A 17,039-nucleotide genomic window follows, 5' to 3' on the forward strand; every position below is an offset into this window, starting at 1 on the left:
CGTATTGTACCATATTATGCCAGGCAGGCAAGAGATGAAGATGGCTAGCAGTCGTACTGTACCATCTTCTGGCGAGCAGCCATGAGATGTGGATGGCATGCAGTCCTTCTGCACCGTCTGCTGCCACCCAAAGATGTAAAAGATAGATGGAGTGGGTCAGAACAAGACATAGACCAGATTTGTTTTGTACTCATTTGCCTCCTCCCCCGTCTAGATCACACTGCAGTCACTCACAGAGAAGGTGCAGCGAGGTAAATCTAGCCATGTATCAATCAGAGGCCAGGCTAACCTCCTTGTTCCAATAACAACGATAACTTAGTGCACCATTTCTTATTGGAACCCTCCGTGCAGTCCTGCCTGAAATACTCCTTGATGTACAGGCACACCCTTTGTTGATTTTAGCTCCCTGAAGCCAACCCTGTAAGCCGTGTCGTCAGTTGCCCCCCCTCCGTCAGAGCAACGGCAGACAATCATTCCGCGCCTTTTTTCTGTGCGGACGCCATACCAAGGCAAGCATGGAGGCCGCTGAGCTCATTTTGGCAATTAGGAGCACATCAACCACCACACGCATTATCCAGCAGTATATGCAGCACCAGAACATGGCAACGCGATACCGGGCGAGGAGGCGACGTCAGCGCGGTCCCGTGAGTGATCAGGACATGGACACAGATTTCTCTGAAAGCATGGGCCCTGCCAATGCATGCATCATGGTGCTAATGGGGCAGGTTCATGCTGTGGAACGCCGATTCTGGGCTCGGGAAACAAGCACAGACTGGTGGGACCGCATAGTGTTGCAGGTCTGGGACGATTCCCAGTGGCTGCGAAACTTTCGCATGCGTAGGGGCACTTTCATGGAACTTTGTGACTTGCTTTCCCCTGCCCTGAAGCGCATGAATACCAAGATGAGAGCAGCCCTCACAGTTGAGAAGCGAGTGGCGATAGCCCTGTGGAAGCTTGCAACGCCAGACAGCTACCGGTCAGTTGGGAATCAATTTGGAGTGGGCAAATCTACTGTGGGGGCTGCTGTGATGCAAGTAACCCACGCAATCAAAGATCTGCTGATATCAAGGGTAGTGACCCTGGGAAATGTGCAGGTCATAGTGGATGGCTTTGCTGCAATGGGATTCCCTAACTGTGGTGGGGCCATAGACGGAACCCATATCCCTATCTTGGCACGGGAGCACCAAGCCGCCGAGTACATAAACCGCAAGGGGTACTTTTCGATAGTGCTGCAAGCTCTGGTGGATCACAAGGGACGTTTCACCAACATCAACGTGGGATGGCCGGGAAAGGTGCATGATGCTCGCATCTTCAGGAACTCTGGTCTGTTTCAAAAGCTGCAGGAAGGGACTTTATTCCCAGACCAGAAAATAACCATTGGGGATGTTGAAATGCCTATAGTTATCCTTGGGGACCCAGCCTACCCCTTAATGCCATGGCTCATGAAGCCGTACACAGGCAGCCTGGACAGTAGTCAGGAGCTGTTCAACTACAGGCTGAGCAAGTGCAGAATGGTGGTAGAATGTGCATTTGGACGTTTAAAGGCGCACTGGCGCAGTTTACTGACTCGCTTAGACCTCAGCGAAACCAATATTCCCACTGTTATTACTGCTTGCTGTGTGCTCCACAATATCTGTGAGAGTAAGGGGGAGACGTTTATGGCGGGGTGGGAGGCTGAGGCAAATAGCTTAGCTGCTGGTTACGCGCAGCCAGACACCAGGGCAGTTAGAAGAGCACAGGAGGGCGCGGTACGCATCAGAGAAGCTTTGAAAACCAGTTTCATGACTGGCCAGGCTATGGTGTGAAAGTTCTGTTTGTTTCTCCTTGATGAACCCCCCCGCCCCTTGGTTCACTCTACTTCCCTGTAAGCTAACCACCCTTCCCTCCTCCCTTTAATCATTGCTTGCAGAGGCAATAAAGTCATTGCTGCTTCACAGTCATGCATTTGTTATTCATTTATCACACAAATAGGGAGATGACTACCAAGGTATCCCAGGAGGGGTGGTGGAGGAGGGAAGGAAAATGCCACACAGCACTTTAAGCACAGCACTTTAAAAGTTTACAACTTTAAAATTTACTGAATGACAGCCTTCTTTTTTTTGGGGCAATCCTCTGTGGTGGAGTGGCTGGTTGGCCGGAGGCCCCCCCACCACGTTCTTGGGCGTCTGGGTGTGGAGGCTATGGAACTTGGGGAGGAGGGTGGTTGGTTACAGAGGGGCAGCAGTGGCAGTCTGTGCTCCAGCTACCTTTGCTACAGCTCAACCATACACTGGAGCATACTGGTTTGGTCCTGCAGCAGCCTCAGCATTGAATCCTGCCTCCTCTCATCACACTGCCGCCACATTTGAGCTTCAGCCCTGTCTTCAGCCTGCCACTTACTCTCTTCAGCCTTCCACCTCTCCTCCCGGTCATTTTGTGCTTTCCTGCACTCTGACATTATTTGCCTCCACGCATTCGTCTGTGCTCTGTCAGTGTGGGAGGACAGCATGAGCTCGGAGAACATTTCATCGCGAGTGCGTTTTTTTTTCTTTCTAAGCTTCACTAGCCTCTGGGAAGGAGAAGATCCTGTGATCATTGAAACACATGCAGCTGGTGGAGAAAAAAAAAGGGACAGCGGTATTTAAAAAGACACATTTTATAAAACAGTCGCTACACTCTTTCAGGGTAAACCTTGCTGTTAACATTACATACATAGCACATGTGCTTTCGTTACAAGGTCGCATTTTGCCTCCTCCCACCGCGTGACTACCCCCTCAACCTTCCCCCCTCCCTGTGGCTAACAGCGGGGAACATTTCTGTTTAGCCACAGGCAAACAGCCCAGCAGGAATGGGCTCCTCTGAGTGTCCCCTGAAGAAAAGCACTCTATTTCAACCAGGTGACCATGAATTATATCTCACTCTCCTGAGGATAACACAGAGAGATAAAGAACGGATTTTGGTTGAATGCCAGCAAACATACACTGCAATGCTTTGTTCTACAGTGATTCCCGAGTACGTGTTACTGGCCTGGAGTGGTAAAGTGTCCTACCATGAAGGACGAAATAAGGCTGCCCTCCCCAGAAACCTTTTGCAAAGGCTTTAGGACTACATCTAGGAGAACCGCAAATGCCAGGGCAAAGTAATCCTTTCACATGCTTGCTTTTAAACCATGTATAGCATTTTAAAAGGTACACTCACCAGAGGTCCCTTCTCCGCCTGCTGGGTCCAGGAGGCAGCCTTGGGTGGGTTCGGGGGGTACTGGCTCCAGGTCTAGGGTGAGAAACAGTTCCTGGCTGTCGGGAAAACTGGTTTCTCCGCTTGCTTGCTGTGAGCTATCTACAACCTCCTCCTCCTCATCATCTTCTTTGTCCCCAAAACCTACTTCCGTATTGCCTCCATCTCCATTGAAGGAGTCAAACAACACGGCTGGGGTAGTGGTGGCTGAACCCCCTAAAATGGCATGCAGCTCATCATAGAAGCGGCATGTTTTGGGCTCTGACCCGGAGCGGCCGTTCGCCTCTCTGGTTTTCTGGTAGGCTTGCCTCAGCTCCTTCAGTTTCACGCGGCACTGCTTCGGGTCCCTGTTATGGCCTCTGTCCTTCATGCCCTGGGAGATTTTGACAAAGGTTTTGGCATTTCGAAAACTGGAACGGAGTTCTGATAGCACGGATTTCTCTCCCCAAACAGCGATCAGATCCCGTACCTCCCGTTCGGTCCATGCTGGAGCTCTTTTGCGATTCTGGGACTCCATCATGGTCACCTGTGCTGATGAGCTCTGCATGATCACCTGCAGCTTGCCACGCTGGCCAAACAGGAAATGAGATTCAAAAGTTCGCGGTTCTTTTCCTGTCTACCTGGCCAGTGCATCTGAGTTGAGAGTGCTGTCCAGAGCGGTCAGAATGGAGCACTCTGGGATAGCTCCCGGAGGCCAATACCATCGAATTGTGTCCACAGTACCCCAAATTCGAGCCGGCAACGTCAATTTAAGCGCTAATCCACTTGTCAGGGGTGGAGTAAGGAAATCGATTTTAAGAGCCCTTTAAGTCGAAATAAAGGGCTTCATTGTGTGGACGGGTGCAGGTTTAAATCGATTTAACGCTGCTAAATTCGACCTAAAGTCCTAGTGTAGACCAGGGCTCAGTCTTTGATGAAGGTATCCACTTGTTGCTAAATTTGTCCCCTCATTTTCAAATGCAAATCTGTAACAATTTCATGAGAGCGCTGAAAATGCGTGACTTTTCACAAATTTAGCAACACTTTTCTCTTGCTTTTGAGAAGAGGGAAAACCAGTCACACTCAATCTTAATACACATCCAACAATATATGAATTCTTGCATTTTTGCTGGGTAAGCTGACTGTGTAGTACTGTAACTGAGGTAGCACTTGTTTTAAGATCATTTGCTTTTTAAACTGGGGTATGCCCTCCCGGGGTTGGGGATGGGGCACAACAAGGTTATCGGGGAGGCAAGGACCTGGCTGGTTAAGAATTGTCTTGTTTCTTCAAAACATCATTGATAAAATACAAATTTCTTCCAATAGCTGAGCCTCTGGCTCAGCTCCTGCTGCCAGGCTGAAATAACAAGGAGGAGGGAGGGGTGGAGTGAGAGGGCATGGCCTCTCCCTGTGCAGGAGGGGTGGGGTGGGTCGGGTCATTGCAGCTCACTGGCCTCTCCAAAAGCTGATGTGTACACACCCCCTTGGGAGGTGGGTCCTCTCTGCCTGCATAGGCTCTTGCACATGCGTGCTGGGAATCATGCCAAGGCCAGAGGATCCTGCGGCCTGTTAATGATTCCGGCAGGTTCCAGAGGCAGGGACACAAGGAGAGCGCACAGCATGGCTGGCTGTGTCCTGCTGAGGCTGTCCTCCTGAAATAAGTCCTGGACAGGGAAGGCTTGTGGGCTGGGGAGCAGTGGGATGGGGTACTGGACCCTAGGTGTTCATGGAATACATGGAATATGAATAGGTGTTCATAGAAAGAGGAGAGCATGCCTGGACATGAATCTCCACAGGGCATTGCAGCAAAAAAAGTTTGGGAACATCTGTTTTAGATGCACTGTGGAAGCAATACTCAGTGGGGTTTTTTATTGTTCCCTCTGGGACTTGGCCACAATGTTTGAATCTGTATTTATCAGCTCTTTCCAATGGGCAAGGTCACTAATAGCATGCTTTTGGGCTCGTATTTTTGTCCAGGGTGACAGTGGAGGTCCGTTAGTAACTGAGAAAAACTCAGTGTGGTGGCTAGTTGGTGACACAAGCTGGGGAACTGGCTGTGCCAGTCGCAGAAAACCTGGAGTTTATGGAAATATGACAATGTTCACTGACTGGATTTATAGAAATATGCAGGTAAAATATATATTCATGCTCTTTCTTCAACATTTTATACAGGCTTATAGAGTTTAGACCTTAAGGACAGAAGGGACCATTGTGATCATCTAGCCTGACCTCCTGCGCACTGCAGGCCATAGAACCTCACCCACCCAGCCCTGTAATAGACCCCTAACCTATGGCTGAGTTACTGAAGTCCTCAAATCATGATTTAAAGACTTTGAGTTAGAGAGAACTCACCATTTAATATTCCAAATTCCCATTATTCATATTATGAAAAATAACATCACATTTTTAATGACCTTGAGAGCCATTATCTGGCTCTCATCATGTCAAGTGATTGAGAAAACTGAGACATATGATACTCACCACTTTTTTTTTTTTTTTAAACAGGCAAATAGATGATCATGGTATCTGCCATTCGTGCTGAATCATTTTCAAGAACAATCCTAAATGGAACTAAGGCTTTCTTGGCTACCTTATTATGTACTTTTAAAAAGAATTTCTAGGTCCTTACAATTTTTTTACTACTTGCAAATAACCTGAAGTTTTGCACACTCAGTTCTGTGCTGGCTGCAGTGACTGATCTATTTAATGAAGTAGAAGACTCACAACAAGCACCTTTCTCATTATGATGTCTGGTGGCACAAAGTTGCTGTCAACTGGTAACTGACCTGTTCCTTTAGTTTTGTAGCTTCCGAGTTTATAGGGTTTTCCGTAATCACATTTGTAACTGAAATAATCACTGTTTCAATTACAAGCAAGGTGGTTTGACACTTGCTTTACTGGCATAATTTAATGTAAATGTAAGTAGTGGTGTAAATATGAATCTCTGGGGTCCTAGCTGGTGACTTAAAGAGGAAAACACATGGCAAATGTCAGTCTTGGCATTATAGGTGAAGGGAAGCTGTTTCGTGCATTGGAGAGTAGAGGCAAGGAGAGATGTCTTGGCATATATTCAGGTAGTTAAAAATCCTCAGGATCTTTACAGGTGCAGTAACAGCCAGGCTGATCTCTTTGGATTTACCCCAACATAAATAGGATCAGTGTTTAGCTTGGTAATTGAAAATGTGCCATTGTTCTTCACAGTTACCTTTCCTGGGTCCCACATCTAGCATGCAGGAGAAATACGGTAACTACTGTTCTAAAGCTAGCCAGCACAGAACAGCTCTTCCGGCTTGTGGCAGGACACTGTGTACCAGTAGCATGCTCAGTTTTATGAGCGGGGAGCCGCTAACTGACTGTGAGAACCCTCCTCTTTGAAATGCAAAGAACAAAGCTTTGCTGTGCAGCTGCCTGCCATGTAGTCGTTCTCTGTGATCGAAGTGTAGGTATGGAAGGCTTGGAAAGTGTTGAAATCAGAGATGCAAGAAAAAACACAACCAACCCCATTTCCACTTAAACACATGACTACCTCAGTTTTAAAGGAATCTGGCTTTTAATTCCATAGAAAGTTCTCTGTACATGTCCATGTAGCTATTTTAGCAGGAGACCAATCACTTAAGCTTTTTTTGAAAAACAAAACAAAAAACAAAGCCAATAACCTTTCACATAAGTCTGATGATTTTAATGTTCTAGGAGAGGAAAAATAAAATGCTCTAATTCTGGATGTGTATGAAAAGAGACTGGTATGGCTCTGACAAATTGACCAAAAGTAATGACTCAGTATGTCTCTCTTGCTTTATGTGCTCTCCAATTCTAAGGGAGTGAAATGATCACGTTTGCTGTTACTTAATGGTACCTTAATTCCCAAAGCTTGAGTTGGAGAAATTTCTACTTCAGTTTTGGAACCATAATCTGTTATATATCAGAGTGCCACTTAATTAATATTTTAAAAATGGTTGTAAAGGCTAGAATGTTCATGGGGGGGATAAAGGCCATAATGAGTCACTTTTTATAGGAATGACAAATCTCTTTTGGGGAATGATGTTTTTTGTTTTTAAAATAGCAAGAAATTTTGTCTTGTTTTGGTATACATTAAGAAAACAAATGCAGTTGTCTTGCACACAAGTGGTACAACTAATAAATCTTTTACAAATCATTTCTCCTTGCAGTAATTTATTATGGCATTTCTACCTCCTTCAATCTTTTTGTCTGACTGAAAGTCTATAAAGCAGAGGTGGGGAAACTACAGTCCGTGAGCCACATGAAGGTCCACGGGACTGTCCTACGCTCCTGGCCCAGGAGGCTAGCCCCCGGCCCATCCCCCGCTGTTTCCCCTCCACTGCAGCCATGCTGCTGCGTGGGCAGCACTCTGGGTGGCGGGGCTGCGCGCTTCTGCAGGGCAGTGCGGCAGCGTGTCTGGCTCTGGCCAGGCGGCGCAGCTGTCAGACATGCTGCTCTGAGTGGCATGGTAAGGGGGCTGGGGGGTTGGATATGGAGCAGGGGGTTCTGGGGGGCAGTTGGATGGGGTGGACGTTGTGGGGGGAACAAAGGGGGTTAGATAGGGGGTGGGGTCCCAGGGGGTGGTTAAGGGTGGGGGGGTCAGGGGACAAGGAGCGGGGGTGGGGGGGGTTGGATGGGTCAGGGGTTCTGAGGGGGGCGGTCGCCAGGCTGTTTGGGGAGGCACAGCCTTCCCTACCCAGCCCTCCATACAGTTTCACACCCTGCTGTGGCCCTCAGGCCAAAAAGTCTGCCCACCCCTGCTATAAAGCACCTTGAGAGCCTCAGAGATGAAGGATATCTTCTGATTTAAGCACAAGAAGGGGCACCAAAGGGAACTGTTTTTTTTTTTTTTTTCTTCCCTCCAATCTTTCAGCAAGCTTCCTGGTAGTCCTTTAAACAAGTTACTTGGCTTGATTTTCAGAAGTGCTGAGTACCCCCACTGCCAAATAACTTCAGTGGGAAGGACAATTTTAGTGATACTGGATCAGTGGACTTACAAGTGGCAAGGAAGCTCATTTTAAAGGCAGTAAGGGCTGAGGGGAACTATGTATTTTGCTACTTTGATGGATAGAAGGTTGGATTTGAGTCAGTACTGGACCTATCTTTAGTTGTAACAGGCACATGCTGTGTTCCGATGATACTTGAAAGAAAAGTATTCACCAAATTCACTACTGAATGAAAGATAACTTGAAGTTTAACCAGAGAAAACTTGTGTGTCCAAAAGTGTTACTTTCTTTTTTCTTTTTAAGATTACAAGCCCACATTACTGTTGACTGAATAGCAGCAGAGTAATGTACCTCTTTTTATAAATAGAAACTTCAGTTTCTGGAGCTGAGTAGGGCCAAGAAAGTTTCCACACCACACAGCTGTAGTGAACACTAAAGATAGGTCAGTCTATGCCCATTTGCCCCTCAGCTCTTCCATGGTGGCTAACAAACACAGGTCCACCTGAGCTATGTATACTTCTCTACCACCCCTTTGGGTAGACTATTGAACTGTCTGATAGTGTCAACCTCAGTCACCTTATTAAAACTCATTCTGTACTTGTAGAGTTTCACAGAAGCATAATTACAGTACACACTCACAGAAACAACTCATTATTTATTGAGCCACATTAGGATTAGTTTATTTGCCAGTGATTGGGCCAGGACATCAGGTGTCAAACACATACACCGGATCCAGCATCTAACAACTTTATATCTTCACACTACACTTGCAAAGTGACATTTACCTTTCTTTTTTTAAAATATGTACCATACTTCCAAAATGTTAAAATAGACTAACTAGTTTCCATGGCTGAAATAAAGCGTGTGGAAGAACACAACCAAAAAAGTGAGTAAGAAAGCACACATTTAAAATATACTTACACTTTTGGTTCAGTCTCTGACTGCAATATAGTTTAATTCATTTGCCTACTGAAGGTTGTATGGTCTGTACCAGAGAGCTCATGTCCTCACTTGTTAAAATGAACATATGCAGAATGTTTCGCAGTAGCAACGTAATTACGCGGAAGCATAAGAAATTCATAATGTTATACACTAAACTAACTAAAACAAGACTTTAAAAATAAAATGGTTCACAGATCAACATGTGACACACACATAACTGATGATGTTAAAGCAATTATGTGATTTAGCTAAATTTTGAATTAGTTCATTCGGTTTTTAAGGCCAATGTAGACAGATGCACAATTTCTAACGGGTTATACAAAGCTCTGCTATGGGTCTTTTCAGTACCAAGAACTGACATTTGAAACAGACCATTTCAAGCAGAGAGGCTACAGCACAGAAAATTTTATTAAGCAAAAGCGAGCTCGTGTCAGACGATCAATTCGTCCACTCAGAAACTGCCTCCGATCGGCAGTATCTTTCCGTTCCTGAAGAAAGAAGTTCAATTTTTCTTTTTCTTGTAAAAGTTGCAGTATTGAATTCTGTAATTTATCTCCAAAGTCCTGAAGGATGTAGAATTGGATGATCAGAGGAATCTGGCTGGAGAGACGTTTACCTGCACTCTGAAAATAGAAGATGATTGTAAAACATGCCTATCAAAGAGAGGACATGGGAAGGGCTCTCTAGCGAAATTCAGTAAGAAGCTACAACATTCTGTGTCAAGTGATTGTTCCAGTGGGTATCTTCATGAATTAGTCTGGAAATGGTTCAGACAGCTGAGATGCAACTTTTCCTTTTTAATCCCATTTGAAAACATGAATGAGATGCGCTGCTAATTTCAACCACAAGTTTTCTCAGGAGCATAAACACAAGACAGACCAGTCTACTTGTATAACCTAATTAATGCTGACATTTGCCAGCAGAGCACCATCCTGTAAATAATCAGGACCACATTAAGTGAGGAGTTACTGTAAGTGTTAACATTGTTATGTTGCTGCTCAATTAGGGAACATGCTCGTTTAAAGCTGCGCAATGCTCCCTTATAATGTTTGGCAGCCGCCTGCTTTGTCCACTGCTTGCAGAAAGAGCAGCCCTGTGGAGCTAGCAGGTGGGGGCTTAGAACCAGGGTGGCCCGGCAGCCCCCCGATCAGCTCCCCTAAGTTCCCTGTGCGGCAGCCACCCAGCAGGCTGTCAATTGCTGGGCAGTTCAGCTGTCCCTCTCCCCACTGTCATGTGCTGCTCCTGCCCTCTGCCTGGGAGCCTCCTGCTTGCTCTGCGCGGATGCGGGGGAAGAGGGGTGCTGATGTCAGCGTGTCCCCCTCCCCCCACTCCTGCCCCCCATCTCCACAGAGCATGGTGGGACACGCAGGGCTAAGGATGGAGGGAGCTTGTTGGCAGCAGCTGCCTCAACTTGCTGATCTATTTAAAAAGGCAATGTACTTACAGTGGGGTCAGCATCCTTAAAGGGGCAATGTGCGTGTCTCTGTCTCTCTCTGCCATGCTGTCTCCCCTCCCTCCATTCGTGCTGCCTTGTAGAGTGTGTGGTTACATTAACAACAACGTATTGACCCTTGAGGGCTCAGCTGAGTGCTAGATCATCATTAAGCAGTAAGGCATTCCCTGGGAAATATCCCACCCTCTGACTCCACCACCTCAACCAAGCTTCACAAACATCACTGCTGTGTAAGTATTCAATTGTTTGCTCAAAACTTAGTGTGTGCGTGTGCGCACACAGACAGACACACACAAAATTTCCCTGGACCCTAAACTCCCCTTATTTACATTCGTTTTTATGAGGAAATTGGATTCACTTAACATCGTTTCACTTAAAGTAGCATTTTCCAGGAGCATAACTACAGCATTAAGCAAGGAGTTACTGTACTGTTGTAAAGAAAACTCCTTCCACAGAAGCCATAGCGTGTGGCTGACCTGCTTTCACAAACTGCTGAGGGTAGTAATGGAGTGGCCCATAAGTAATTATGCAGGACAAAACCTAAGGTACTATCACGAACTTCAAATCGTAGGATTCTAGCTTGAATCCCTTTAACATAATCAACCCGTCTGGCACAAGCAGTCTAATGGGCACAGCCCAAAGTCAACTCCCAGTATCTAGAACTTATTTGTACTAGTCCGGTGAAGTACAGGGCTGCCTTAGTACTATGCCCGAGCCTTAAAGGATGTCAACCTGGGGCTTTGATCACTTATTTAGAACCATGAAAGCTAACTGCTTTTTACTGAGCTAGTTCCCTCTTAATCTAACAAATCAGAGTACAACAGAGGCAGCAATTTATAATTCAGACAAGCTATTCAAGATGACTGACTGGCAGAGGAAACTTAAATGAAGGACACTTGTGAGAAATCTCAGTCTGTTGCCCAACATTTCTCCTTTCAAATCATCAAGCTAAGGGTAAAATTTCCAAGAGTATTTAGGTGTTTAAATGCCATTATCAGAAGTGACAAACCGGAAAATTGATGGTATTTAACTGTATAGGGTCTCTTGAAAATGTTGCTGATTTAGGGTTGCCAACTTTTTACTCGCACAAAACTGAACATCTTTGCCCCGCCCCTCCTCTAAGGCCCCACCCCTGCTCACTCCATCCCCCTCCCTCTGTCTCTCTCTCATATCACACTCACTCACTTGTTCATTTTCACCGGGCTGACTCAGGGGGTTGGGATGCGGGAGGGGGGTGAGGGCTCCAACTAGGGGTGCGGGCTCTGGTGGGGCTGGGGATGAGGGGTTTGGGGTGCCGGAGGGTGCTCTGGGCTGGGATTGAGGGGTTCAGAGGGTGGGAGGGGGATCAGAGCTCTGGCATGGGAGGGGGTGTAGGCTCTGGGCAGCTCCCGAAAGCAGCAGCACATCCTCCCACTGGCTCCTATGCAGAAGTGCGGCCAGGCATTCTGAACTCTCCCCCTCCGCAGGCACTGCCCCTGCAGCTCCCACTGGCCGCAGTTCCTGGCCAATGGGAACTGCAGAGCTGGCATTTGGGGCTGAGGCAGCATGCGGAGCCCCCTGGCTGTCTCTAAGCCCAGGCGCCAGAGGAGGAACATGCTGCTGCCTTCCGAGAGGTATGAGGAGCCTGCCTTAGCCCAACTGAGCCACCGACTGGACTTTTAATGGCCCGGTCAGCAGTGCTGACCAGGGCTTCCAGGGTTCCTTTTTGACCAGGCATTCCAGTTGAAAACTGGACACCTGCCAACCCTATGCTGAGTGTCTAACGACTCTTTGCTGCAGATTCACTGTTCTAGTGTTATTTAACCTATTGCCAAGTGAAGCACTTTAGGATACTGTAAATATGTGAGAGATGATGTAAAAGCAAGTTCTCTTTTGCCTTTTCATCCTACCTCATAACATCTACTGCTAACATAACCACTTCTAATAACAGGAGCTACATGTAGTTTCCATTTTGTTCTCGGGGAGAGAACAGAGGCCTGGTTGTTCAATAACTGCCTCTAGTATTATGAATGCACTGATTTGTATCTACACATGCATCCATTTTTGTGCCATTGCACTTGAATTTTGCCAGTGGTGCATCGCTGCAAACCAGGCTATGGCTCACCTAAAATCAGGACCTTAATTTCTGAGTTGATGTAGGGCTAAATTCAGAGGTGGCATGAATTTTGTCATTAAGTTGAAAGTTGGTGTAATTTGAAAACTGCTTTTCCTGCCATAAGTCTACCTCAATCAAAAGGCAGATGCAGGATGAAGCAGGCCTCTGCTACGCACTCAGCCTGTGACTACACCTACATAATGATTCTGTACATTGATACTTCTGATCTGATACTCACATCACTTCTGAATTTGCCCACAGACATTTTGCATCGGCTGTTCAAAATTCCAGTTAATGCAAAAAGATGTTATCCATGGACATAGGGGGTGGGGGCGTGTGTGGGGGGGGTGTTATTTGCCTTATAAATGGTACCAGTGTTTTCTTAAACTGAAAACAAAGAGATACATTTTTCCTATTGTCTGCAAAGGGAACAGTATTAGTACATGATGAAGGATTTGGAATGGAATAAAAACTGCTGTGGTAGGAATCCATAAACTCACACTGAAGTATGCCTCCAGGTGATAAGCCATTTCCTTAATGGCAGAGTCGTTCTGGGTTGGAACAGTTCCCAAATTGAAAACTGAGGAGGCTGGTTTCAGACTGTTGGCTGCTTCCTTTGGTGTTTCTTCCCTGATAATTTTTAAGTCTTGGCTGTAAACATTGTCCTGGCAGTATACAAGCCGCTCCATTTTAAACTGGACTCGGATCATTGTTTCGGCTTCCTGTGCTTGTTTGTCTCTAATGTCTTCAATTTTGTCCTGTAAAGGGATTGGGAGGGGGAAAGAAAACTATCAAAAACCACTAAACAACAGGTGGTACAGGTGAGTACAGGACCAACCCTATGCGACATGTAACATGGTGTCACAGGGTTCTCAAGAGCACAGGGTAAGTGCTAGATTCTGGTTCTGTGTCAATGGGCAGGAGAGGCCACATTGTTCTGTGTCCCCATTACACTTGTGGACAGGGACAGCCAAAAGCCTGCTGCTTGAGTTCCCTAAGTATGAACAACAGAGGAGTGTTTGTGCTGCCAACTATGTGAGAAACCCCCCTAGGGATGGGTTTGTAGGGCAGGGGAAATATTGAAGGGATCATTCGATATGTTCTGATACAGCATGTAGTGATTGCTGATGCTGTATTCAGTCTCAACGTATTCATTAAGGTGATATGTCTGCAGTAATCTCCACAAGTTGCTTTAAGGTGCAACTATCAAACAAGTGACTGATCAAGAGTGAAGGAGTAACATGTAGTTCTATATACAATATATTATGCCATTCAGTACTGCTGGTCTTATATCAGGTTACATAAAGTCATAGCAGTGTCAGACTGGAAAGGACCTCAAGAAGTCATCTAGTCCAGTCCCCTGCACTCAAGGCAGGACTACATAATAAATAGACTATTTCTGACAGGTGTTTGTGTAATCTGTTCCAAAAACCTCAGATGACAGAGATTCCGTAGCTTCTCTCAATAATTTGTTCCAGAGCTTAATTACCCTGACGTTTAGGAAGTTTTTCCTAATGTCCAACCTAAACCTCCCTTGCTGCAATTTAAGCCCATTGCTTCTTGTCCTATCCTCGGAGAAAAGGAGAACAATTTTTCATCTTTGCCCTTGTAACAACCTTTTATGTACTTGAAAACTTATGATGTCCCCCTCAGTCTTCTCTTCTCCAAACTAAACAAACCCAATTTTAATCAATCTTTCCTCATAGGTCATGATTTCCAGATCTTTAATAATTTTTTTTTTTTGTTCTCTGAGCAGCATGTGGTGTCTCACCTTAGCAGCTCTGTTAAGATTGTGAAAATCCTTAAAATGATCTTTGGCAAGTTCTGTAAAAGATTCTCGGACAAGTTCTGAGGGGAGAAAAGAGACATAAAATAAAGGTAGCAGTATAAACGTGATTACTGAACTACTGGTAGTACAAGATTTGTGAAAACTGGTCATTCACCATATCTATCCAAATGACACTACCATGGAGCTATGCTTCATCAATGCAATTTTTAATCCCTCCTTGTCATACCTATGATGATCTTTCATTTTACTATCGTGGTCGATTTCTAACTTTTTCAGAAATACTGTCCATTTAGGAATTTATACTTTCAAAGTCTGAAGGCCAGGCATAGAGGATTGAGGTCTAGAGATCTGTCTCAGGGCTTGAAACTGGTTTGATTCAGATTCATTTTCCCCTGCCTGAAGCAGCCAAGATATGGCTCTTGCCATGTCAACCAAAATATAGACAAACCAATATTTCCGAAACTTAGGGTAAGCTTAGTAAATGAAACTCACCATTTACTTTCTTCAGTATCTCAATAGCTGGTTCTTCTAGTACCATGATTTGCTGTCTTACAATAGTCTCAAATGCCTTGTAACTGACAAACCCTGGGAGCTCTCTTCCACGATACTGTTTTTCAAATCTCCACACTTCATCTTGTATAGATTTCCTAACTATAACATTAAAACAACAGCAATATTTAAATACACTAAATCCAATGAATTTATTAAAAAAAATGGATTTAAAAGAAGTTTAGTTCTTTTTTCTAAAGACACTTGACTGGAAGAACTAATACACAGCTGGTCATTTAAGCAAGTTGATTTCCGTAGAACTGAGCCAAAATATGCTGTTACGACTTTTAAGAATGAACCATTTCAGTCATTGAGATGACCATATAAACTAATGGAAACAGGAGTTGCTGTACTGGATCAGACTACTGGCCCATGTTCCTATCAGTCTGATATCTTTTCAGCAGCTGAAAAACTGCCACAAATAAGGAAGTCTATTCTAGACCTTCTAGTAAACTCAGACCATCACTAAAACATTGTCAACACTGGAGAAATTTACTTTCCTAAATAATATTTGTTCCCCTTTTTGATACGTGTACCTCGCATCCACAAGTACAAGTGCTTTAAAAGGTGTCCAATATTGATTGATCATGAGTGGATTTAGAAATTGTAGCAGAATCATAGAATATCAGTATTCAGGAAGTCACCTAGTCCAACCCCCTGCTCAAAGCAGGACCAATCCCCAACTAAATCATCCCAGCCAGGGCTTTGTCAAGCCTGACCTTAAAAACTTCAAAGGAAGGAGATTCCACCACCTCCCTAGGTAACCCATTTCAGTGCTTCACCACCCTCCTAGTGAAAAAGTTTATCCTAATATCCAACCTAAACCTCCCCCACTGCAAATTGTAACCATTACTCCTTGTTCTGTCATCAGCTACCACTGAGAACAGTCTAGAGCCATCCTCTTTCAGGTAGTTGAAAGCAGCTATCAAATCCCCCCTCATTCTTCTCTTTTGCAGACTAAACAATACCAGTTCCCTCAGCCTCTCCTCATAAGTCATGTGTTCCAGTCCCCTAATCATTTTTGTTGCCCTCCGCTAGACGTTTTCCAATTTTTCAACATCCTTCTTGTAGTGTGGGGCCCAAAACTAGACACTGTACTCCAGATGAGGCCTCACCAATGTCAAATAGAGGGGAATGATCATGTCCCTCGATCTGCTGGCAATGCCCCTACTTATACATCCCAAAATGCCATTGGCCTTCTTGGCAACAAGGGCACACTGTTGACTCATATCCAGCTTCTCGTCCACTGTAACCCCTAGGTCCTTTTCTGCAGAATTGCTGCCAAGCCATTCAGTCTGTAGTCTGTAGCGGTGCATGGATTCTTCCGTCCTAAGTGCAGGACTCTGCACTTGTCCTTGCTGAACCTCATCAGATTTCTTTTGGCCCAATCCTCTAATTTGTCTAGGGCCCTCTGTATCCCATTCCTGCCCTCCAGCGTATCTACCTCTCCTCCCAGTTTAGTGTCACCTGCAAACTTGCTGAGGGTGCAATCCACACCATCCTCCAGAACATTTATGAAGATATTGAACAAAACCGACCCGAGGACCAACCCTTGGGGCACTCCACTTGATACCGGCTGCCAACTAGACATAGAGCCATTGGTCACTACCCGTTGAGCCCGACAATCTAGCCAGCTTCCTATCCACCATAATCATGCATGACTGGAGGCAGGAGGTGCACAGGTAGCGCCTCATTCAATTCTTAAGGACCATTCCTCCTACCAGTTCCAAGAGATTCCAGAAACGTATGGGCTTATCATTAAACACTGCAAAAAAATTGCGGGGTAGTTTGTATCAAATAGACTGGAGTTTAAGAGGCAAAACTTTAGAAGGAAGGTACGTAGGGGTTTGTAAAATTAATCAGTCAACGAGAAAAACATCTTCCAATGTACTTTACAATAGGAAGCCCAAAAAGCTGAATAATTTAGTAAAAGTATTGTCTGTTCCATTTATCTGCTATTTTTAATATGTATTCCAGCTCTCTGATGATTTGCAACTAGAACTGTTAGATGAACTTTCCTTGCAATGACTTCAGCTATATAAACAATAATACCTGCCTCATACACGGTTCTTTTCA

The 17,039-nt window shown here is 45.2% G+C and overlaps 2 protein-coding genes across 10 annotated transcripts in view; one reads left to right on the plus strand and one right to left on the minus strand.

Annotated features, from left to right (window-relative positions):
• Positions 1–7,345, plus strand: part of TMPRSS2 (transmembrane serine protease 2) — a 60,453-nt gene extending 53,108 nt beyond the window's left edge. For 7 of the 8 annotated variants that reach the window (XM_073360158.1, XM_073360128.1, XM_073360197.1 and 4 more), the window contains 2 exons: positions 5,170–5,322; positions 5,698–7,345. In XM_073360158.1, coding sequence (XP_073216259.1) covers positions 5,170–5,322; positions 5,698–5,709 — 165 coding nt within the window. In that variant the 3' untranslated portion in view covers positions 5,710–7,345. Of the gene's footprint in view, positions 1–214; positions 422–5,169; positions 5,323–5,697 lie in introns of those variants that run through there. The other variant, XM_073360178.1, reaches the window with a different exon arrangement.
• Positions 7,346–8,770: 1,425 nt separating this feature from the next.
• Positions 8,771–17,039, minus strand: part of LOC140917411 (interferon-induced GTP-binding protein Mx1-like) — a 33,653-nt gene continuing 25,384 nt past the window's right edge. For both annotated transcript variants that reach the window (XM_073360211.1, XM_073360221.1), the window contains exons 11-14: positions 14,907–15,065; positions 14,397–14,473; positions 13,126–13,383; positions 8,771–9,700 (exon numbers count right to left, since the gene is read on the minus strand). In XM_073360211.1, the coding sequence (XP_073216312.1) occupies positions 9,467–9,700; positions 13,126–13,383; positions 14,397–14,473; positions 14,907–15,065 (728 nt within the window). In that variant the 3' untranslated portion in view covers positions 8,771–9,466. The remainder of the gene's footprint in view (positions 9,701–13,125; positions 13,384–14,396; positions 14,474–14,906; positions 15,066–17,039) is intronic.

The sequence above is a fragment of the Lepidochelys kempii genome, chromosome 1 (genome assembly GCF_965140265.1).
Source record: "Lepidochelys kempii isolate rLepKem1 chromosome 1, rLepKem1.hap2, whole genome shotgun sequence".
Classification (NCBI taxonomy): Eukaryota; Metazoa; Chordata; order Testudines; family Cheloniidae; genus Lepidochelys; species Lepidochelys kempii.